Genomic DNA, 24,082 nt, shown 5'->3' with positions numbered 1-24,082 from the left:
TTTGAGCATATTTTGTATGCTAAATGCAGTACCTGTGAGGGTTTCTGGACAATATTTGTCATTGTTTTGTGTTGTTAATGGATTTACAATACATACATTTACATAAAGCAGCATATTTGCCCACTCCCATGTTGATAAGATTATTAAATACCTGAAAAATCTCACTTTATGGTACATTTTGAACCGATAAAAAACGTGATTAATTAGTGATTTATTGCGATTGTATATTTTATTTGGTCGACAGCAATAGTTTTCACATTACTTTTCTCATCCTCTCTGTCTGAATATGCCTGTATTCAGCCTCTGTCTGAAATGCTTTGTTTTAGCGCCTGTCTCTTTAAGCCCCCGAAAAGGCTTATGAGAAAAACATGGTGCACCTTTGCAAAGATAGTTCTCAAGCTGTGGACGGTATATTCCTGCTTGTGACATAGGAAAGGGAACCAAATCTGAATTAATTGTTGAATCATGTTTTCTGATCTTGGCAGCCCACAAAAAAACTGACTGGGTCGTGTTATTTCACAGTCTGTGGCTTGGTAGGCACTCAAGATACCCAAATGTATGTGCGTAAGCACTATGAAAGTTTTTCATGTTATGTCCCCTTTAAATAACTATATTTCTATATGAATCAGGCCCTAACTATGTGCTGAAATATAATCATTTACAGACATATGCAACCTAGACATCTTAAGATCTACGCTTTTCAGTCAAGCTTTAACCTCAACGTCTAGACATCTTTTGACCAGCAAATAACCAATTCAGTGGCTGCTGAGATGCATAGTCAGATGTCCTTATTTACACAATAGGAACTCAGACTGCAGCGATACGCCGCCTTACAGCTTTGATGATCCCGAGTTATATATATTGTTGCATTTTGCAAGCCATCAGAAAACTCTGAATCATATCGACCCTCAACTCCACAGTGAGAGCAAAGTAACAATCAGCCACAAAGTTACCCCCGCCATCAAGGAGATGCTTCTCTCTGAGCTTTGCGTCAACTTGAAGTGAAAAATCATACTTCCTCATTTGCAGTGTGTGGGATGTCTGTCTGGGTAACTCAGCCACCTGCTGGCAGCTCCTACATTTATGCATTAAGTCTCAGAATTTCCTTCTAGAACTCGGATTAAATTTGTGTCACTCTCCACATTGTTGTGCTTTTAGTACTAAATTTTGACTCTGTGTGGCTTCGTGGGCACTGGTGCTGAACTCAAATCATAGAAACTTGTTTGAGAGAGGTAAAGACAGGCCACATGCGCTCAGAAGCATGGTGTCATGCTGTCACTTAGCAGCGTTGCTTTATTCCTCACAGCCTGACATGGATATTGATTTCTGGCCCTCAGCTTCCAGACAAGTGACCGGTTTTCTGTGGTATTCAGCTGTGACACTATAAAGTGGATGGTTTATTTTTTACCGAAATACATCCGAGTGCTTCAAGACTGATGAAGGCTCTGACTGCAGATATTCCTTTGACATGTTCACAGAATTATTTATTTTTTCCTACTTTATTGTAGCTCGAGGTTTTCATAACAAACACTGTGACTACACAGGATGTTCAATTTCAAAATGTCTTGAACCCTTGAGACTGTGTCAAGATACCAGAGAATAGTTTGAGAGCAGAAAAAAAGAGCCTTATTATAGAAAATGAAAACTTGTTTTCCTTTATGATTATTCTGATGGGAAGTTTTACCTAGGCTGATAATATACTAATAGATTCATCTGATAACACTAATACTATATGAATACATGTATCAATTGGAGCATATTTTACCTTTGACAAACTCTTTTCTTCACTATGGGGACTTTAGCGGAGACAAACGGTTTATGATGGGTGACACGTTCAAAAATGAAGCCAAATTATCCTGGATAGCCGTGGTATTGAGGTCCCGCCCATACACTTGCCTGACCCAATCACAAACCGAGCATGGCAACACAGCTTGTTAGCGAGAGAGCCATGTAGCTGCTGCGTTACAACCACATTAGCAGTTCGGCTTAAAAGACACAACAACTAACCATATTATCTCTATAAATACATGTATGATTGTATGATCTATAGCACAGATAAAACTCTAAAAACCCGCTGTACACTACCCTAGCACCAAACATAGTTAACATAGTGGAGCATTAAGCAGCTAAAAAGCCAGATATTTCCCTCAGGAGTTGGTAGAGACCAAAAACAGAGTTAAAAAAGAGTGAATATTGGACTTACATTTACAAGTTGGCCAGAAACACTTGAAACAACTCGAAATGAATGATAATGTTGCTGTGCTCGCCCTATCAACTTAAAACGTCATATGTCAATTGTGTTCACAACTCGGTTCCGCCACCAAAAAAAATTGTTATTGCAGGTGAAAGATAATTCTTAAACCCAGCACTGCTAAATGTATCACTAATGAGCAGAACATTATTTTGACGCCTCATTCTGGCAAAGACAGTGATGGGAAAAGTTATTCAGTTATGTGTATTGCTCTGAAGTATTTGTAATGATTATAACATGTGCTTTTATGTGTACAACTATTCCAAGTAGGAGGTAAGCCTTCAAATACCACAATATGTTAGTTTTACTTTATTGTAGTTGTATAATTATAGTTTTTCTCTTATTTTGCTCACTGGAAATTGCTCTTACATATTGTTTACTTAAACAGTGTGCTTGCAACACAGTGGAAGCACAACAAATTAAAAAAATAAGTACCTATCATGCTTAACACTTTAAGCTGATGTTGATTAGGCAGCTAATTGATGACTTCATGAGGTCGTATTGTTGATGTACCATAATAACTGACAACATAAGGTCAATGGTAATTACTTCTATTCTTTATTTTCTCCTTGCAAATATTGTTGTGTTACTCATGAACAAACACCTTAGTTCTCAATGAGATGCAGTTTAATTGATATAATTAGTACAGCTACAGAATTTTTTGTCACAACAACAGCTTAGTACATTAAATTAGTTTACATTCCACGTGATGCAACATGACATCTTTGTAAGCAAGAACATTAGTCTGTTATTCAGTAATTCAGAAGTACCATGCCCTCTCAGTGTACAATATGTACCTTTAATGCACAGAACTAAGGTCATTGTAAAGTATGTATCGCTCCATTCACAGCACCAGATGTTATTGTTGTACATCCGATGAGGTATGATAAACATTTCTCTTAAAGGAGACATATTATGAAAAAAAAAATGTTCAGGGCTTATTCACATGCATTTGGGTATCTGGAGTTCTTACCAATCCACAAACTGTGAAATAAGACAACCCAGTCAGTTTTTGTGGGCTGCCTTGATCAGAAAACATCTGATACAACAAGCCATTGGTGCACCATATTTTTCACACAAGCCAATCAGAGCAGACTGGGCTTTTTCTGGAGGGGGCGGGGCTTACAGAGATAAGCTGAGTCAAAGTTAGCTGTGCTAAATTTGGAAATAACTGTCAGTTAGTTCAGATTTGTTGAAGTGGGCTTTTACAGTATACGCTCCCGCGTTCTGCGAGGTAAAATTACTGCTTTTGTGGATGTAGTCTGGTGGCTCTGAAGAGAGCAATATAGCGGCTTCAGTTCCCCACCAGAAAGGGCTGTCTTGCTGTCTGCAAGGTAAAGCGGCTCTGGACAGGAGCAACAGAAAAATGTATTTTAGCCACCTAACAAAAAATGTATATCAGTTCAGTATCAGTTATTTAGAATATTTTCACCTCTTTACCTTGTCTTCAGACAGCCCTTTCCGATGGGGAAGTGAAGCTGTTGTATCGCTGTCTTCAAAGCTACCAGACCAGACGCCATTCATAAAAACAGTCATTTTATTTTGCAGAACACTGGAGCAGCTGGTCTACCGCTGCATTGATCGGTTAGTTTGTTTGTATTATTGCTTGACTTTCGGATCCGAACTAACATGTTGTCCACAGCAGTACATTGCTTAGCTTCCAATACGATACTCTAGTCTGCTTCTCCAAACAGGGAGCGTGCCGACCGCCATCTAAGTTACTGAATAAAACGTTAATACACTGACCATAAGGATGTACTGTATACTGTTAATGTAGCAGCGTCATCATGCACCTACGTTTAGAAGCGCTTGGGAAAATAACATTTTGACCCAAAAAAATGCATACTTTTACCAAAATTTGAATGTTCAGATTTCAATAAATAAGGAATTCCACTGGGAGGAAAAAAGAAAACTAAATAAATAATGGACCCGCCCTTCAATCAATCAAGCACATTATTAATGGGTAACCTGCTCTATCATTTGAGCTACAATCGACTCTTTCCCTAACCTCAAAAAATCCCTGTTCTTTTTGTTCAATTTTCCTTATTGCAACTCTGAAACCTTAATGAAAGAAATTCAGGATTTAGTAATTGAGGCTGCTTGAGACCAACTATGAAGGTAATATCCAGCGGGCACAGACTAACCATCATTAGTTAAAACTATTAGAGCTGTAGAGGAAATATCAGAGTAATAGCACTTTGATCACATGCATTTTCTTCCACCACTTCAATTCTGAGAGAGGATAGGACCCATGGTTTGATTTATTCAGTTTGAAGTAATATCAATTAGTCTGGGCATTCTTCATATTTTACAGTTGTAGTGCTTCAATTAATCTCTCAGATAATTCACAGACAGCATTAAAGGCTCCACTGTCATCATTTCCATCTGATTTATCAGATTGTTCTGCGTTTATTTTTTTTTTAATTCAGCTCGAACAAATACAAGGAATGACAATGAACTAAATGACCAGAATAGATTAGTGTTCAGGTGAGTGGGTTACTGCAGGGACGGGCTGCAGCTTCTATTATTATGCTGATAGTAATTCAGACTTCACATGGAATATTTCAACATCTTCTTTGAAATGCCAGGTCTTCCCAATTTCCTGCGAGGATCAATAGAGTTCATCTAATCTTCTCCGAATAGCCTGAAGCCTTGTCAAGCATCTTACACAACTACTCACTCAACAGCTCTTCAATGAGGAATATCTGGAAAGAAACACTGAGCAGACGCATCAAGTCAGGTCAAATGAGGATACGCACAATAGTTCCATCAAAGCAAATTCTAAGGCATGATAATAATGGTGTATCTTGGCTGACAATAACTACCTGAAAAAGTTCTGAAAAAGACTGATCATTTTTTTTTCTATTCTGTGTAGCATAAAGTACAAGCTATAATAGTCAGTTATGTTCACGCAATGGCAGAGGTGGAGGAAGTATACGGATCTTTTATCTAAGTAGCAATGATGCAATATTAAATATTACAAGCAAAAGTCCTGCAATGAAAATGCCACTTGAGTAAAACCAGGATATATCAGCAAAATGTACCTAAAATATTAAAAGTACTCATAATTCAGAAAGATTGCCCCCTTTGAGTGTTTATTCTATTATCTATTATATTATTGGATTATTATTACTGATGCATTCATGTGTAAGTAGCATTTTATTGTTATAGTTGTCCGAGGCACTAATTAGATATAGCTACTGCTTGGGTAGTTTAATCTATAACAATGCATCACATTTTTATGAGCTGATATGTTTGAATGTAAAATCTGGATCTGTACAGTAACTAATAGCTGCAGCTGACAAATAAATGTATAGAGTAAAAAAGGGCAATATTTCCCTCTAAATTGCAGTGGAGTAGAAGTATAAAATAGTATGAAAAGGAAATTAGGGATGACTCATGTTTTGGATTTGTTAAATAGTCATTAAATTATAAAAAAAAAACAAATCAATCATTTATGTGACTATCATCATGTCTCAAAAAATATATTTCCCCTTGTTTTAACCGTCGCAGGCACCGCCTGGTAGTAACATTACCGGTAAAACGTGTGTGTTGGCCCCCTCTGTTGGCAAAAGTGTGTGTGCGTGTGTGTCTGTGCGTGTATTACTATGAATCTGTTTGCACAGTCATATTGATGGGACTTGCCTTCCTTTTGAGGACAAAATGCATGTCACCATAATGTAAACCATGGAAGGCAGGGTGCATTTCAATTTTGCTTGAAATGCACATCCCTAATGGAAATACTTAAGTAAAGTACAGGTACCTACAATTTGTATAGTAACACGGTAGTTGTACTCAGTTTAATTTCACCAGTGGGAGTTTGTGAGGTCTGTACAGAAGCTTCATTCATAACGTTGATATTCTAAATCAGCATTTGATTTCTGCGCAGCTTTATTCTTTTTCTTTAATGGTATTTCTGCACAGTTGTACATAAAGATTAGGCTATACTGATATTATTATTATTATTAATAATAATAATAATAATAATAATAATACATTTTATTTATAGGCGCCCTTCAAGACACTCCAGGACACCTTACAAACAAGATAAAACAGTATATACAAGATTACAGTGCAAAATGAAATTTAAAATAAATACAGGTAATTGGGTACATTCATAATAAACACATTATGAAGTACCGTGAAAGACTTAACTAAAAAAAAAATTGTTTTCAGTTCTGATTTAAACGAAGCAACAGATGAGCACTGGCGCAGACCCTGAAGAACAGCATTCCAGAGGTTAGGGCAACAACTGAAGGCCCTGTCACCCATAGTGGGGAGCCTGGAGGGGGGAGTGGATGGAGAGTAGATGGGCAGCAAAGGAGCGCAACGAGCGAGTCGGTATGTAGGGGGTTGAGAAGATTGGATAAATAGGAAGGGTCCAAGACATGCAGAGATTTATAGAAAAGAAGAAGAACTTTGAAACAAATGTGACATTTAACTGGGAGCCAGTGTAGCTGCTGGAGGGTGGGTGTGTGATGTGCTCCCAGGACGGTGTGTGGCAGAGAACTCTAGCAGCGGAATTTTGGACATACTGTAACCTTTTTAACACACGAGTGGACACTCCAAGGAGAGGGGCATTACAGTAATCTAGTTTGGATGTTATAAAGGCATGAATCAGAGTCTCTGCAACAGAATGTGAAAGAGAGGGGCGTAGTCTGGAGATGTTCTTCAGATGGAAAAAAGGCAGTTTTTGTGATGTTTTTGATATGCGTGTCAAATCAGAGGGTGGAGTCAAAAGTTAAATCAAGATTTTTGACCTTAGCAACAGAAGATGTAATAAAACCATGGATGGAGACATTTAGATGGGAGACTTTGTGCAGCTGGGGAGGCAATGAGGATAGCTTCAGATTTATCATGATTAAGTTTGAGGTAATGCAGGTCATCCAGGCATTAATGTAATTTAAACAGTCAGTTAGGTTGGATGGTGGATGATGATTATTATTATTATTATACAATTTGTAGAATTAGATTCCAGTGGTGGCTGCATGGGATTTTTTGTTTCCAATACCTCCAAAGTATTGTTGAAAGTTGAAATTTATTGATTCTGCTTCAATCCATATTTGTTGGCGTTTAGCCTTTCAAAAACAACTCTTTGATCTCCTACCTGCTGCATACAAAGGGAGTCCTGCACCTGTATAAACGGGGCGTTCCGACAGCAATCTAACAGCACCATAAATCACATTTATAAACCACAGTAACAAAAAAATCATATTTTTTTGGCTCTTTTTTTGGGTGAACATTCAAAGCTTCATTTGAAAACCTCAATAGAATTTTTTTGGTACAGCCCTACAGTACATTCAGAACGGAACAAATTCACTAACTTCATACTTAAAAAAGAAAAAAAAAACTTTATGCGTTTCATATCAACTTTAAAAGCTAAAACCGATCCTTTTCCTTTCCACATCTTCAAACACACACACACATAATAATAGCTATTTAAAAGAAATGCCGCTGTAGCACACATTGCCTGCAGGTGGCAGACGTATTCAAATTGCAACAACATGTACCTTCTTCCCCTGTAGCAGTCGACATTGGCATACCTCTATCTGCAGCTCTAAATTGCTGCTGCTATTATTTTTAGTTCCAATGGTTGGTGCAGGTTTGCATGTGAAGAATCAGTCTGGCAAAAAAAAAAACTAGTTGCAAAAAAAGATTGAGAATAAACTGTAACTGAAGTTTGTGGTTTCAGAAGGCAGAAATGTCTTCTGCAAACAGGAAAATTTGACAGATTGTTTTGGCTCTTGTCTTGCACTTCAGTATTTTCTCTTAATGTTTTGGCACAGTAGCCTGAGATTATGTCATCATGGCAAAACAAATCAAAGCAATTTCTGGTATTGCAGTATTTTGTTCATATTAACACCCTTACTGGTGACATCACAACAAGCTAAGACAACCCGCTCTCACTCCCAACTCATCAAATACGGCAGCTTCGTCAGTGGCCCTCTGCTTCAAACTATGAAGCTCTATATACCCCAAGCTCCTGCAGGAAGAGTGCCGGGCTTTGAAGCAAATTTTCGTTATGGCCAAGCGGTGGTACTACAACTTCTGTGTCGTCACGTAATGCCATTGGGCCCAAAAATACTTTTTCCCATAGACTTATAAAGACCATAGAGATGTCTGTGAATCATTTGAGGTGAATCATCTTCCCAGTACGAGCACTCTAATAGCCCTTATTTAAATCATTAGGTCCTAAAAGTTGTAAAATGCACTAGTAGCTGAATCCAGAGTTATTTCCCTTTCTCCTTTCATGTGACTGAGACCCAGACCGAGGCTGGAGCGAGGGCTGGGAGGCGAAGTTAAAGGAAACGCTACTGCGCCCGCTCTATGGACCCAATAGATGTGGAAGATCACCGGAACATCTGGGTACTTTGTCACTCGGTAGTCGAGCCACTTTGGCTTCATGCATCACTGAGCAACTTTCATAGGAATGAACGGGCGCCCACCTCCAACGCTCTATGCAGTTATCTTTATACATCCATGATCTACCCCTCTAGCGTCAATTTCCGCTTGTTACATACATACATTGCCTTTTCAAAATAAACTTCACAGGAAACTACTTTAGGTTAGGTTTAGGAAAAGATCGTAGTGTGGGTTAAAATAAGTACGTTTGTTACGTAGTTAAATAGGCTACATTACTTACACGACATAAGGCCAATATGTTATGTAACGTTACACGACATACGTAGCGCTACACAACTTAACTTATGTATGTAACTTGAAGTAACTCAAGGTTGACTTTTGGTTTCACACGGGACATGAACACCGGTCTCCTGGGTGAAATTCCTGTGTTACCATCCATCCACCTAGACCTCTTCCCTACACAGCGTTCACCACTCTCGGTAATTCCCGGTTCACAATTACATGGATACAAATTTTGTGCCGACCATCACGAAAGAAATTTGAAATTCGTGTCTATGTACACCAATCAATACATTCAATTTCGTGACTATTTCACAAACTGCTGTGCGACTGGGCTGATCCACCCCGACCTCCTCCCTAGGCTGACTTCTCTCTTTATACTATCACACCTGACTTTGTCCTTTACTCCACCATAACTACAACCACGTAAAGCGCCATTGATTGAAACATAGGGCCACCGACCAAGCTGCCGTCTTAGACGACTTGGGAGTGACAGTTGGCTGAAAAAGAACATAAGGGGTTATCTTGCTCAAAGATAGAGGAGGCTGACAGGTATGGGGAAACCGCCAGACCACCATGTTTCTATTACACAGCCTATGCTTACTGTATGCATAGGATTATGTGTCAGAGCAATGGAACAGTGACAAGAAAGCAATCTTTTCACTTATGCATAATCCCCCCTTTGACCTCAAGAGTACTTAACAAACTGAGCAGGATGAGTTCAGCTCAAGCCGCCAAATGCTTCCTAACATGTCTGGGGGCATGTCATATTTAATAGCTTATCCACAGTGAACATTTACTTTGCTAATGCCAGTAATATATATTAGATGCGTTCGACAGTTACATAAGTGCTGAAGCCCCGTCACAATTTTCTGAATGAGTTTCTTATTTTTTTCTTGCTTCAAGAAAGCAGACAAGCCTGTCGGACTGCGCGGACAGAGACGTAATTGATTATGTTATGTGTGTGGAATCTGTTCATTAATATATGACAGGCTGTCAAATAGATAGACCCCTAGAATGTGTTTTTATTATATTATAGAAATGCGTTGCTTAACTTATAAGGAAAACCAAGATCCAGGGAAAAAAAATGTGTTGAATAAGAGATTAAACTGCTAAAGCTGCTGTTCATAAATAACAGTTTTTAATGGTCAGGAAAAATGTGGAGAAAAGGAGGTCCCCCGAGAATGATTTAATATTAATTATTCATAATTACATTTTAGGATTTTTATATAGCTGTGTTGACATTGAACGACAAGCTAAGTTTCTTAAGTTTTTTTGAATATGTCGTTATCTTAAGTCCATTCTGCTTGATCAACAGACCTCTTTTTGGAAACCCATTTAACATAAATGATGTCAAAACTTACAGAGTGGAAAAGTTCAGCAGCAAACATTTTCTTAATTATTTAAGTCTTTTCAGAAATAGTCTCGTGGGTCTGTACTCTATGCAGTGAGGGATTGTCTAGATCCAAGTAGTTTCTTTTGTGATATAGGTTGTTGGGGCTTTTACTATGGATGACCCCATGATTTTTAATGTCAAAATTAACGATATAATAATGCGTTAATGCAGATTTGTTTTAACGCCAATCATTTTTTAACGCATTAACACAACTTGCAAGTTTTGGGTTGTAGTGGGCTCAGTTTTAAAGTTAGAGTGAAGATAGTGGTATCATATGAAACTAGTACCTAAGGAATCCATTGTTACCAACCATGTCATACTGGCTTGTCGCAAAGGAAGTTAAATAACGCTCCAAACTTATGTTAAATTTTGGCGAGGAAAAACTGTGTTAACGCAAATTTGTTTTGATGCAACGACGAATTTTTAGGTTGTAGCGGACTCAGTTCTAAAGCTAGAGTGAAGATACTGGTATCTTATGGAACTAGAGAACCTAAGAAATCCATTTGTACCATTGGTATCCATTGGTAACCAAGTCATACTAGCTTGTCAAGAAGGAGGCTAAATAATTCTCCAAACCTATATGCTAATTTTTGGTGAGGAAAAATTGCCATGGCCATTTTCAAAAGGGGTCCATTGACCTATGACCTCAAGATATATGAATGAAGAAGGTTTCTATGGGTACCCGCGAGTCTCCCCTTTACACACATGCCCACTTTATGATAATCACATGCAGTTTGGGGCAAGTCATAGTCAAGTCAACACACTGACACACTGACAGCTGTTGTTGCCTGTTGGGCTGCAGTTTGTTATGATTTGAGCATATTTTATATGCTAAATGCAATACCTGTGAGGGTTTCTTGACAATATTTGTTATGTTAATGGATTTCTTTTAATAAATATTCACAGAGATTTGCATAAAGCAAGCATATTTGGTCACTCCCATGTTGATAAAAGTATAAAATACTCCCTTCATAGTACATTTGAACAGATTAATTTGTGATTAAGGTGATTAAGTATGGACAATCATACGATGATTTGCGATTAAATATTTTTAATCGATTTACTTTTAATCTAATCAATTCAGGACTCTAACATAGCACATAAAAGTGCAACATTTTCAACAACTGGTGTTTGATGCATAATTAATTCCAATACTTTGACAACTGAATATTTTCCAGTTCATAATTATAGAAATGATGCCGTGGGAGCCAACCGGAACCACACGGGACACATGAATAAGAATGCACAACAAAGGACTTTGTTGTTAACTTAAAATCAAAATACTCGAAATAGTCCATGGCGCTATTATTCCCCTTCGTTTACCCCAGTGGCTCCGCGTGGGAGTCTTTCAAGGTCCATCTGTAGTGAAGTCTAGAAAGCAAGAACGACACTTTTCAATACGAGATTATTATCAAACATCAAACATAACTCACACCACTGCTGCCAAACAGTTAATAAGAGGCGTATGGTTCAAAGCATTTTTTTTTTCACACCAATTTCTGCAAAACCGAAAATAATGTGGCGCTCTCAAGGCCTCACAAAATGACTGAACATGTAGTAAGAGTTTATAGGAGAGCTGGATGATTTGTTAGAGCTGAAATATTATATGAAATAAATTAATTCAAAGAAAAATGGAACCTCTCAAATGAGTTGTAGTGAAATTCCAATGAAGCCTTCCATCCAGCTTCAATTCAACAAGCCTTTGTTCCTTTGGTGCAGCTGGGTGAAACAGTGTGTGCTGTCTTCACTGCCTTCTCCATTAAGGAGGGTTGACATTATACATGATACACTTTGCAAGATGAAGCACTTCTGTATTAGCTGTTGTGCTTTACATGAATCTTTGAAAAAATTATTTAAAACTAGGGCTGCCAATTGATTAAAATATTTATAGATAACCGTGATTAATTGCAAATTAATCACACTTTTTTTTATTACCATTCTGAAGTAATAAAATCTCTCCATTCAAAAATGGAAAATGTTGTTGAAAATGTTGCACTTTTATGTGCTATATCAGAGTCCTGAATTGATTAGATTAAAAGTAAATCAATTAAAATATTTAATCGCAAATCATCGTATGATTGTCCATACTTAATCACCATTAATCACAAATTAATATGTTCAAATGTACCATGAAGGGAGTATTTTATGCTCTTATCAACATGGGAGTGACCAAATATGCTTGCTTTATGCAAATGTCTGTGAATATGTGTTAACATAACAAATATTGTCCAGAAACCCTCACAGGTACTGCATTTAGCATAAAAAATATGCTCAAATCATAACAAACTGCAGCCCAACAGGCAACAACAGCTGTCAGTGTGTCAGTGTGCTGACTTGACTATGACTTGCCCCAAACTGCATTTGATTATTATAAAGTGGGCATGTCTGTAAAGGGGAGACTCGTGGGTACCCATAGAACCCATTTTCATTCACATATCTGGAGGTCAGAGGTCAAGGGACCCCTTTCGAAAATGGTCATGACAGTTTTTCCTTGCTACAACCTCCGAAAGATCGGTTATTATCGCGTTAACTTTGAAAGCCCTATTAAAAACTAGACGGAACCTTTGATGAAAACATTTCACTGGATTTCTTTTTTGTATTGTATATTATATTGTATATGTATAGTACACTGTATGCATAGTATTTTGTTATCTGTGGCTTTCATCAACCTCCGCTGGAAGCAGTGGCTCTGTTTGGGTCAGTGGGCACAGTTCATTGTGGCCTTTAAACGACACGGTTAATGAAGTCGTATTTTCACAACTGAGATGCGGAAGCTATTAAAGCAGTGATGCAACAGAAACATCTTGTCATTTTGTTTTCTGCGTCATTACAATGAAGCTTATTGACCTTTTAAGCTAAAATATGTTGTGACAACAGTCCCTCGCTTGTACCACCCCTGAGTGGTGTCAGGCGAAGTGCACGCCACGGCGAGTGTGACTCGCCTCATTGCAAATAAAAATGTCAACTCTACCTGCATCACATTTTTAGATAATTTATTTAAATTTTGTAGTCGCAGAAGGGACAGGGCCACATGCGAGGGGGTTGATCTCTCCAGTTTAGCAGCGGAAATTGAATTTGTTAAAGACATAAAATATGCAATCTGGCAGAGTTAATTGCGCTTTACTTCATTCACACTCCACGGTGTTAATGTGGGGGAAACTTGACCGAAATGAAATGTGAAAAATAATGAAAAAATGTGTTAGCAGAAGAGATGGTTTCTGCCACTTCACACTAAAGCTAAAAAGGATCCAACAGTGATGTGTGCCGAGTAGTGTGAAAGTTGACCTAGATGGACAGTAAATATCAACACTCAGGGGCTGTCGACATATCAGCACTTTATAATGTGTGAAAAATAACTGCTGAGTTCAGTCAGATAGACAATTTTGAAAGTCCTTTAGATGGTCAGTGATTGCCTATAGTGCTGTGTATGACTTTGGTTGAATTTTATTTAATATAACTTTACTTATTTCTTCAACCCACTGCAATCTTAATGCGAAAAAGAACATAATGTGATTGTGCATTTTAAATCATCACATAACCAAAGTAGAAGGGCACTCGGAGAGCATGGATCTCCGCCAAGGATGTAGGGCTGTCCTCGACCAAAATCATTCGTAGTCAACTAACACACATACGATTTTGACGACTCATCAATTAGTTTAATCAACAGATCTGTGGATTCTACAAAAATAATCACACAGAAGCACCACTTTAAATCTTGTGTTTACCAGAGATGTGCTCATAAGTTTCTTGGAAATAAATCATTCAGCATGAAAAAGCATAAAAAGTGACTAATCGACTAAAGAAATCTTAGTATCTGTAGACCAAAACTATCAATTAGTTAAGTAATCGACTAAGAGGGGACAGCCCTAGCCGTTTCCATAAGAGAAAAATGATGCATGTATCCGTTTTGAGATTCGGATCCGCTCCAAAATGTAATGGGTTCTTCCTTCGCCCATGCTTCACCGTTCCACCAAGTTTCATGAAAATCGGGCCCGTAGTTTTTCCGTTATCGTGCTGACAAACAGACAAACAAACTGAACCAAAGACAGATACCAGTGCTCCATCATTCCTTTGTGTGATTTGTAGTCAATGTGGGACTCCACCATAGCCATGGCTCAGTGATAAAGGCCCTGTGGCAGACTGAGAGATACATTTTGTACACCTTATTTGTGTGCTATTGCATTTTTCTAAATGAGAAATATGAGCAACATGTAAATGTAGAAAATGTTCCTTTATTTTCATCAGCAGAATGACAGCGCAGCGGGAATAACACGTTACGACATATGTGGCTCAATGTATCACGTTTTGCATAATTCACTGTGACATATAAGCTCCAGAGGATCTCATTTTCACTCTGAGTATGTCCCGGGGCTAAACTACGTCACATTTTATGACAGCTGCCAGTTCTACATGTCCTCGAATGGTGGTCCTTCTGTAGGGGTGAGAGGAGGTGCAACTGTGAGGAATTGATACCGGGACAGTTTTGCCTCGCTGAATCGCAAAACAACTGCCATCCCAGCTCATTACCTCTGCTCAGTGTGCATGCACTGTACCTGTTGGAGTACACACAGTACACTATACATGTGTGTGTGGGAGTGAGAATTGAATTGCAAAGGAAAGACGGAGGCCAGAATGTACCGTATGTGAGGGACTGACACTTTCTGAACTCAATGTAGCTTTTTGCTGCCTGACAAATTACAGTACTGTAAACAGCTTGGCACAGATGTCAACTGCATGGTGGTGCTAGAGCAAAAGTCAGAGGATTACCAACATCAGTAGGATTAATCCTCTGGGGACCCATAATATTAGTAGTTCAATGTATCCTCAGGCAACGGTTCGTATGATATCTTACAAAAAGTTATCCCTCATTTTTTGTGCGTCTGTTACGAATGTCCAGCAACACGTGTCAATTTCTGCAAAGTCTTTTCAAAATAATATTCAGTCTTCACAGGAAACGACTTCATTAAGTTTAGGCAACAAAACTATTTGGTGAGGTTTAGGAAAAGGCCGTGGTTTAGGTTAAAATATCTAAGTTTTAAATACTTGGTTAGGTTAAGGAAAAGGCCGTGGTTTTGGGTTAAAATAACTACGGTTGAAATACTTGGTTAGGTTTAGGAAAGGCCGTGGTTTAGGTTAAAATGACTAAGTTTGAAATACTTGGTTAGGTTTAGGCAACAAAAGTACTTAGTTGGGTTTAGGAAAAGGTCAAGGTTTGGGCTAAAATAACTCTTTTTGAAATACTTGGTTAGGTTTAGGAAAAGAGCTTGATTTGGTATAAGATAACGGCAGAAGTGGTGAGTTAAATACGGTAGTGACAAATAAATCAACGTTGACTTCTGGTTTCACACAGGACACCAACACCGGTGTTTTTTTCACCCACCCATCCACCCCGACCACCTGCCTACACAACGTCTGTCGCTCTTTATACTTCCTGGTTCACGATTACGTGGATTAAATATGCCTTTATTTTGTGGGATATACCAATTACAGTGCCTTACTTTTCGTAAGTAGCCTATAGCTATGAACAGTGTATGAGAACAGCCTGATTAGTTGAGATATTTCAGTCAGGACCAAAACTAAACCAAATGGATCATTCTAAATATACAGATGCAGCTGTGTTGTGAATGATTGCCAATGCAGTCAGTATGTGCCATGACACAGAGTGAGAATTGTGGAGGTGGCCGCATGATTTATAAGTATATGTCAAGGGCCAGCTGGTGGATGCACACTCCCCCTTCTCCTGCTGTATCCCTACTGTCTCTGTGGTTCACAGCCAACTCATCACCTAATAACATTGAGCTGTCTCCAACATCGAGCAGAGAAATCTATCATCAGAGTACAGCAGCATAATAGCCAAATGTGTTATCTCCACCTAAATTAAATTAATGTGCCATCTATAAGCCATAATTGCTCATGGCAAAATGGGGTTTTCAAAAATACCTGCTACGAGAGGTGGAAATAAACTTGCCTTGTCTGCAATGGAGCCAAAAAAGCACCGGCTGGGGCTGATTCTGAAGGGCAGACGGACAGACAGACTTCGCAGCAGCAGTGTCTGAAATGTGGGGCAATAAAACATAGTCTGTTAAAAAAAAAAATACAAAAAGGAAGGCAGGAGTCGGCCTTCATAAGTACAGTATTCCCCAATCTGCGTTGTTAGATCTGCTTTCTTTCAGTTTTAAGTAATGAAATCAGTGAAACAGCTTGTAGCAGTTTTAAAACATTCTCCACAATCCCAAAAGAAATTTAGATCATACTGTTAATCCTCTGTTGGGGTCATTTAATTCATTCAATTAAATCAAAATGTTTTCCTAATTTTGTTACAATAAAAACATCTCACATGGTTTATTTGCGATTTGTCATTTTAATGAAGTGAATTGTTTGTTCCCAACACTGGCTTGTACCCCGCGATCATTCGGCGATGTTGACTGTGTCACGCTGTGGCGTAGTGATGAACTGTTTATAGCCCCAACCACCCGTCATCTCCCATGTTGATCTTCCCAGGGCTGCCTCCCACATAGCAAACATTGTGATGAGGTTTTCAGGTCCATCCGTTGTGCAGTTTAGAGATTAGTGCCTTCGTAAAGCCCAGAAACACTACAGTCTTGGCGATGCCCAGGACCTCCTCCTGGCATCCACCATCATGCTGTTTCAGAGTCTGTTTGATCACACTCTAAGCCCATACGCCGTAATCCGTTCACATGCAGAACAAGTGTGGAAAAGATGCCGCTTTAACCTGCTTATGTGTCACAACAGACTGTATGTACTGTGTAAGAAGAGCAACTTCTTCTGCTTTTTTGGGTCATTTAATTTAGTTTCCTTGATTTAAAGCTGGTGAATGAATATGCATTGCTCTCGCTTGAGTTCTGCAGGTTGGGTTTGAAGAATAGACCCTAGACTGCAGGTAATTGGCTCATTGATAAACTCATTAAGAATTTTGAAAGTGATATTGAGTCAATGAAGAGCGTTAATAAATCCCCAATGGTTGCTATGATGAACTTGCATCTAATTGCATTTGTTTCTTTAGATAAAACTGAAGTGGTACAAGCTTAGTTACGCAACAGTGATGGTAATTCCCTGTCAATATCCAGTGATGTCGGATCACCTCTAGGTTTTCCTCAGCCATCAGGATCATTTTATGACACATTTTAAGGCTCTGTGGTCTTAATATTTCCCCAGTCCTTCAGGAAACACTCACATTTTGAAAGAATGATATCATTCTCTTTGAACGTCTTATTATCAAGCAGCATGTGATAGCAAAGATGCAACGACTGAGAAGTGATGAAGGAATAGCTAACCCACTTAATGACTATTTGTCTATCATTTACTCACTCTGTGAACTACTCTACCTTGAATTCTTGAAGAAGAGGACATTCTTGATGAATTGAGGAGATGGGGGCCGCGCAAATCTGTATCAAAGCATCTGTTTACAAAATCTCAAACAACTCGTGCAGTCTAATCCAAGTCTCTTTTATCCAGTCGTATGCTCAGTATTTCCCAAAAACGCCTCGTTTCCACATAGCTCTGTGTATGTATGCGAGTCAACGGAAGTTCATCCATTCCTATGGAAACCTCCCTGATCTACGAAGTGTTTGAGAAACTCCTCCTTTGTTTTTGTTTTTTTCAGTTCAGTATTTTTTCTGAGTACGTTGAAAATTTGGAACTTTGAACTGAACAGAGCGTATTCACTGTTGAATTAACAAATTAATAACTGATTGATGAATGAATATAGCTCTATTCATATTTTTTTTCTCAGTAGAAGTTTGATGGCATATTCAGCTAACATTGGTAGCATGCTAGCTGTCTGTGTAACATATAGCGCCCTATCTTACACCCGGCGTAAAAGCGGCGCCAATGTGCAGGTGCACCTGACTTTTAAAGGGAATGGGAGATGACACTGATTCTTCTTACGCCCAAAACACACTGTGATTAATTAAGAGACTCATCAACCCATTTGCCCCTTACGCCTTACTTTGCGCCCAGATTAAGCGCTGCTTAACCAGCAAAAATGGAGTTGGACATGCCCTAAATGCACTTGCGCCATGCACTTTAGACCATGCGCTACAGATCTTTTAAATAGGATCCATAGAGTGCATGCATCGTGATTCATACGTCTTTTCACAAAATATTTCACAAAACAGCAAAAGCAGACTAATTGACTAAACTTTCCTTCCATTTTTTGCAGTGGTATTTATATCCATTCGTAAAGAGATGCATATCCTTGCGTTGATCACAAGGATCGTTCTCCCGTAAACTATACGGAATTACGGACACAAAACAAAACTGTGTGGGAGCAAGGCGTTCCATATCGCCGTGGCACGCCTGTGCTAACTTGAGACTTATGCAGAAGTTTTTTAAATACTAAGGTTTAAGCTAAGATGCATGTGTTTGGGAAGTATATTGAGCATACGACAGATGTTTTGATATGGTTTTGCTGTGTTAAAAACCGCCCCCCCATTTACTTCAATTCATCAAGACTTTTCTCTGTTTTTTGATTCTCTGTTCTCCGTGGAGGCATGCAAGAAAAACTAAGTTTCTTCTCTTCAAGAATTCAAGGTAACACAGGGGGAGTAATTGATATACACATGGTCATTTTGTGGGTGAAGTATTCCTTTAATATGTAGCTCCTTCTTTTAATTTTTGCAGCTACAGCTTAACTTTGAGATAACACATTCTAAGTAGCAGTTTCAACATGCTGCAAGCTTGAGACTTGCCGCAGTACAAACAGATAAAAGTGTGCGTAGGCCCTCATATATCATATGAGATGGATTGTTATGTACATTATGATGTATGGTGCACTATGTTCTGTTCACTGCAAAATACTGTTTTTACCCAAGTAGTTTTCTTTTTTGCACTATAATAAAATTTGTGAGACAGCCAATCTAATTTTAAAGCACAGTAGTAGAGAGAGACTATCTGCCTCGGATGACCTTCTCCTAACTGCAGATGCTGGAGACTGTCCAATTTTAGTTCTTTCAGACCTTAGTGAAGCTTTTGTCATGGTTGATCGTGCTGCTTTATTGGGTCATCTGGAGATCTGGATGGGTACTTTGGGTTAAGCATTAAGTTGCTTTCGGACCATTCTTACTAACAGATCATTGTCAATTAAAAAGGGAAGTTCCTTCCCTTCAAACCCTGTAATCACCCTCAGGTCCCATTCCCTTGTGTCTTTACAAGCTCCCTCTTGGCTGTGCCGTTGGCTGATTTCCTTTTAAATATATAGCAGTGCTTTGTACTCAAACTCAATTAAGAGAGAATGATCTTGGTATTGGGGCCTCTTGCACCAAACCTTTGTGTTATCTCTGACTGTGATCTCATCTTTTTTGAAACAGGGGCTGCCCTATGGATACTTTTTTTCACCATGGCTATTTAAATTCAGGCATGATTGTCAAGTTAAGATAATATTAACTAAGGCTGACAAAATGAATGCAATAATAAAGCGTTAACGCAAATTTGTTTTAACGCCACTAATTCTTTAACGCATTAACATAATTTGCGATTTTGGAGTATGTAAGGGGCTTAGTTCCAAATCTAGAACATACTAATAGCATATGAAACTAAAAAAACCTAAGGAATCCATTGGTACCAACTATGTCATACTGGCTTGTCACAAAGGAGGTTAAATAACACTCCAAACTTACGCTACATTTTGGCGAGGAAAGACTGGTTTGGCCATTTTTAAAAGGGGTCCCTTGACCTCTGACCTCAAGATCTGTGAATGAAAATGGGTTCTATGGGTACCCACGAGTCTCCCCTTTACAGACATGCCCACTTTATGATAATCACATGCAGTTTGGGGCAAGTTATAGTCAAGTCAGCACACTGACACACTGACAGCTGTTGTTGCCTGTTGGGCTGCAGTTTGCCATGTTACGATTTGAGTATATTTTTTTATGCTAAATGCAGTACCTGTGAGGGTTTCTGGACAATATTTGTAATTTTTTTGTGTTGTTAATTGATTTTCAATTATATATATATGCATATGTTTGCATAAAGCAAGCATATTTGCCCACTCCCATGTTGATAAGAGTATTAAATACTTGACAAATATCCCTTTGAGATGCATTTTGAACAGTGTGATTAATTTGGGATTAATCATGATTAACTATAGACAATCATGCAATTAATTGTGATTCAATATTTTAATCGATTGATAGACGTAAAATTTACAAAGAAATACAATTTCCAGCCCCATTTTTTTAATTCAGAGATTGTATTTACCTCAGAATTGAGATATCTGTTATGTATGGCAGCTGTTTGAACATATCTCATGTAAATTACAACCGTATCACTCCCTGGCATCCAGATTGTTTAAAGAACTGCGGTGAGGATCTTAACTGGCACCAAACAACGGGACCCTTTGACCCCTATGCTGGCATCTCTCCACTGGCTGCCAGTCAAATGATTTTAAGGCTTTACTGATCATGTTTAAAGTTCAGTGGGGGGTCTGGCCCCGAGCTACAATGCTGACCTTTTAGTTGCCTATGAGCCTGAGTGCACTCTCAGATCCTCAGACGGGGCACTCCTGACGGCTCTCCTGTCTAGTCTGAAATCGAGAGGCAGCCAAGCACTTGCTGTCAGAGCTCCTCAACAGCCAAGTGCCCCGCCGGAGAAACTACTGAGTAAATAGCACTTTTTATAAAGCAGCAAAAATGTTAAGGGAACTTGAAGTGCAGAACACGGGGCAGAGACCAATGGCATCATTTATTTCTTTCTATTCTCTTTTTCAGAACAAGAGCTTGAAAACTAAACTACTCTCGGGACACAAACTGTGTGACGCCTATGCTGAAGAGGTAAGGATTTCCAATTAGTACACTCTGTTTTATCACATACATAATTCATTCTCAGCTCCAGCTACTTAATTTTTCATTGTTCATGGAATAGGTGCAGTTCATGATGAGATATTGCAGACACATGTTGTTCTCTTGTGAGCAAGTATTAACCAAAATACAAATTATAACATCTAACTGAGAATTTTTTGTCTTGTTCCTTAAAAGTTAAATAAGTCATTCATTGTCATTTGGATAATTAATTGAACTTTGATTGGGGACTTGGTACTTGTACGTGGTGAAAGATTCACAAAAAGACCCGCTGAAGGCTTTTAAACACTGGGGGCATTTTTTTTTTTGTTTGTTTTTTTTCGCGCAATTAATTTGCACATCAATATATTTTTTCAAACTGTTGTGTTTGTCATGAATACTTTCACACAGAATGCATTTTTTTTTTTGGAACAAGGTCGATTTTTCTGAGCTTTCGCACTGCAAATAAAGGCATCAACCAATCACGTTGTACGAAACGGGTTGAGATGCGCCTATATTTATGAGGATTATAAAACAAAGATTCAGAGGTCAGCCCAGTCGCACAGCAGTTTGTGAAATAGTCACAAAATTTCATGTATTGATTTGTGTACAAAGACAATGAATGTCACATTTTTTTCGTGATGTATGTAATCCACGTAATTGTGAAGCGGGAAGCGTAGAGAGCGGGAAGCATAGAGAGCGGGAAGCGCCACATAGGGAGGAGGTCGGGGTGGATTGGTGGGTCAAAATACACAGGACTTTCACCCACGAGACCGCTGTTTGAGTCAAAGTTGATTTATTTGTCACGTAACTTCCGTTCTCAAGTTAATGCACCTCCGGAATTATTTTATCCCAAACCACGATCTTTTCCTACACCTAACTAAGTAGTTTTTGTCATGTAACTTCTGTATTTATGTTACGCCACCTCCAGTGTTATTTTAACCTAAACCGCAATCTTTTCCTAAACCTAACTAAGTTGTTTTGTTAACTAAACCTAACCAAGTCGATCTATTCCTAATCCTAACTAAGTCGTTTTGTTGCCTAAACCTAACCAAGTCGATCTATTCCTAATCCTAACTAAGTCGTTTTAATTTCAAATGACTGGAGCAGAAATTGACACGTGCGTCACATGTTACTTAATATTCTAAGGAAAAATTCACAAAAATACGTTGTTGAAAGACGTGCTGAGCGTCACGAAGAAAAAGGGAAATTTGTATCTATATGCACTTATCAAATGAATACAATTTTGTGTCTATTTCACAAGCTGCTGTGAGACTGTGTTGGAGAGGCACCATAGTGCGAACGAAGACGGCAAACTTTATTACTTCGTTCAACATTGACAAAGGCAGCGCAGACCAGATCTACTCCTTCCGTTCTTACCTTTTACCATAAAAACCCTCGACAGTTAACATTCGCAGGGTTAGGGTTAGAGAGTATTTCACATTTTTGCAACGTTTATTCGTCACATCCCTGGTGTGTAAAGGCCTTAAAGGATAGAAATAGTCTATTCATGTCCCTCTCTCTCACACACACATACAAACACAGAAAATTTACTTGGTGTTGGCTGTCCAGTGAATCTCGGAACAACTTGTCTCTAACAGCGAGCTCTTTGATGGCTGCACAGAGCAATCTGAGGAACTCAGGTTGTAGTGAAAGAGCAGCTTCCAGTACATTTTGTCTGTGTCATTTTTGCTGTCACCTACTTTTCCTCTTTTTCCTCTTTGGCTGTGCTGCCAGTTGTTACGGTCAGCAGCGTCCAGCAGGTTCACATCCTTAGTGAAGCCTTGAGCTGAGCTTTGAACTGCCGCTTTTGCCTTCCTGCTGACCAATGCTGTAATTTAGCCATGCAGGATCTCACAAGGCAGAGGGTCCCGCGGGCGTCCTGATGACATGCACAAGTGAGTGCAGCTGGTGCTGTGTAATCGTGGGTTCAATAGTTATGCAGTTCTGCGGTTGGTGATTCTGAGCATTCCCTGTATCCAGGCTACAGTATGTGGAATAACTTTAGATTTTTACAACATAGAGCAGTGTGAGGTTGATAGACGGCAACCTTGTTGTGCAGATGGAGATTTTTCTTTACAAAGACCCTGGGTTAGACCTCCCCTAAGACAGCTGAGGCTTGTTTGGTCAATGCTGTGGAGACTATTACCAAGGTTTTTGAATGACAGAAAAATTGTTAGTAGTTTGCATTTTCAGGTGAAGACAAGGAATTTAAAATCAAAATATATTTGTGCCCTTGAATTACAAACCCATGCTCTGAAATTACTTAATTTCCCTGCCCCATCTCTCTCTATCAGATCAGGCCCGTCTCCTAAAAGATAGTTCCCATACAATGAAACTGCATTTTGAATTACGTTACTGTTAACGTAATTCTAGCTATTAAATAGCTTGACAATCACTATAAGACCCATAGATGTGGGTCAATAGGGGCCTACTACACCCACTAGTAGGTTTTATCATATATTCAAATGGTCGATTACCGAAAAAAGGTATGAAAGAACACGACAGCGACCTCTAGCGACCACAGTAATTATGACAGGAGCAGAAGCGGAAGTCAGGTGCTGTAGTGTAGACAGTGTGAAACTCCATATGGTTTGGAGGTCAGGGACGATGGATGGGACACAAAATACAGGAGACCGGAGTTCTCATCCTGTGTGAAACAAATCAGTTTTCTTTGTTTACGTAGTTATTTTAACCCACTAGTGTTTTTCCCTAAACTTAACTGGGGTTTTTGTGCCGAAACCTAATGAATTTGTAGTTTTGTTACCTAAACCTAAAGAAGTTGTAGTTTTATTGCCTAAACCTAAAGAAGGCCTTTTTGTTTGTGTGCAAATTGTGACATTTCATTCAGTTTTACAACGTGTTAGAACGTGTTGCTTTTAAGTCTCACTTTTGCTTGCTTATAGTGACTGATAACACCTATTTAATGGCCTGATAACAGTCGAATCAGGTGATCAAAAAATGATGAATATCACAGCCGAAAATCAGCCAGGCCGA

The 24,082-nt window shown here is 38.8% G+C and overlaps 1 protein-coding gene across 1 annotated transcript in view; it reads left to right on the top strand.

Moving 5' to 3' along the window:
• Positions 1-24,082, top strand: part of luzp2 (leucine zipper protein 2) — a 212,396-nt gene that overhangs the window by 137,951 nt on the left and 50,363 nt on the right. The window contains exon 6 of the mRNA XM_037796345.1: positions 21,017-21,079. Coding sequence (XP_037652273.1) covers positions 21,017-21,079 — 63 coding nt within the window. The remainder of the gene's footprint in view (positions 1-21,016; positions 21,080-24,082) is intronic.

The sequence above is a fragment of the Sebastes umbrosus genome, chromosome 2, assembly GCF_015220745.1.
Source record: "Sebastes umbrosus isolate fSebUmb1 chromosome 2, fSebUmb1.pri, whole genome shotgun sequence".
Lineage (NCBI taxonomy): Eukaryota > Metazoa > Chordata > Actinopteri > Perciformes > Sebastidae > Sebastes > Sebastes umbrosus.
Note: the sequence above shows the minus strand (reverse complement) of the source record. Positions and strands in the feature narration are given on the sequence as shown.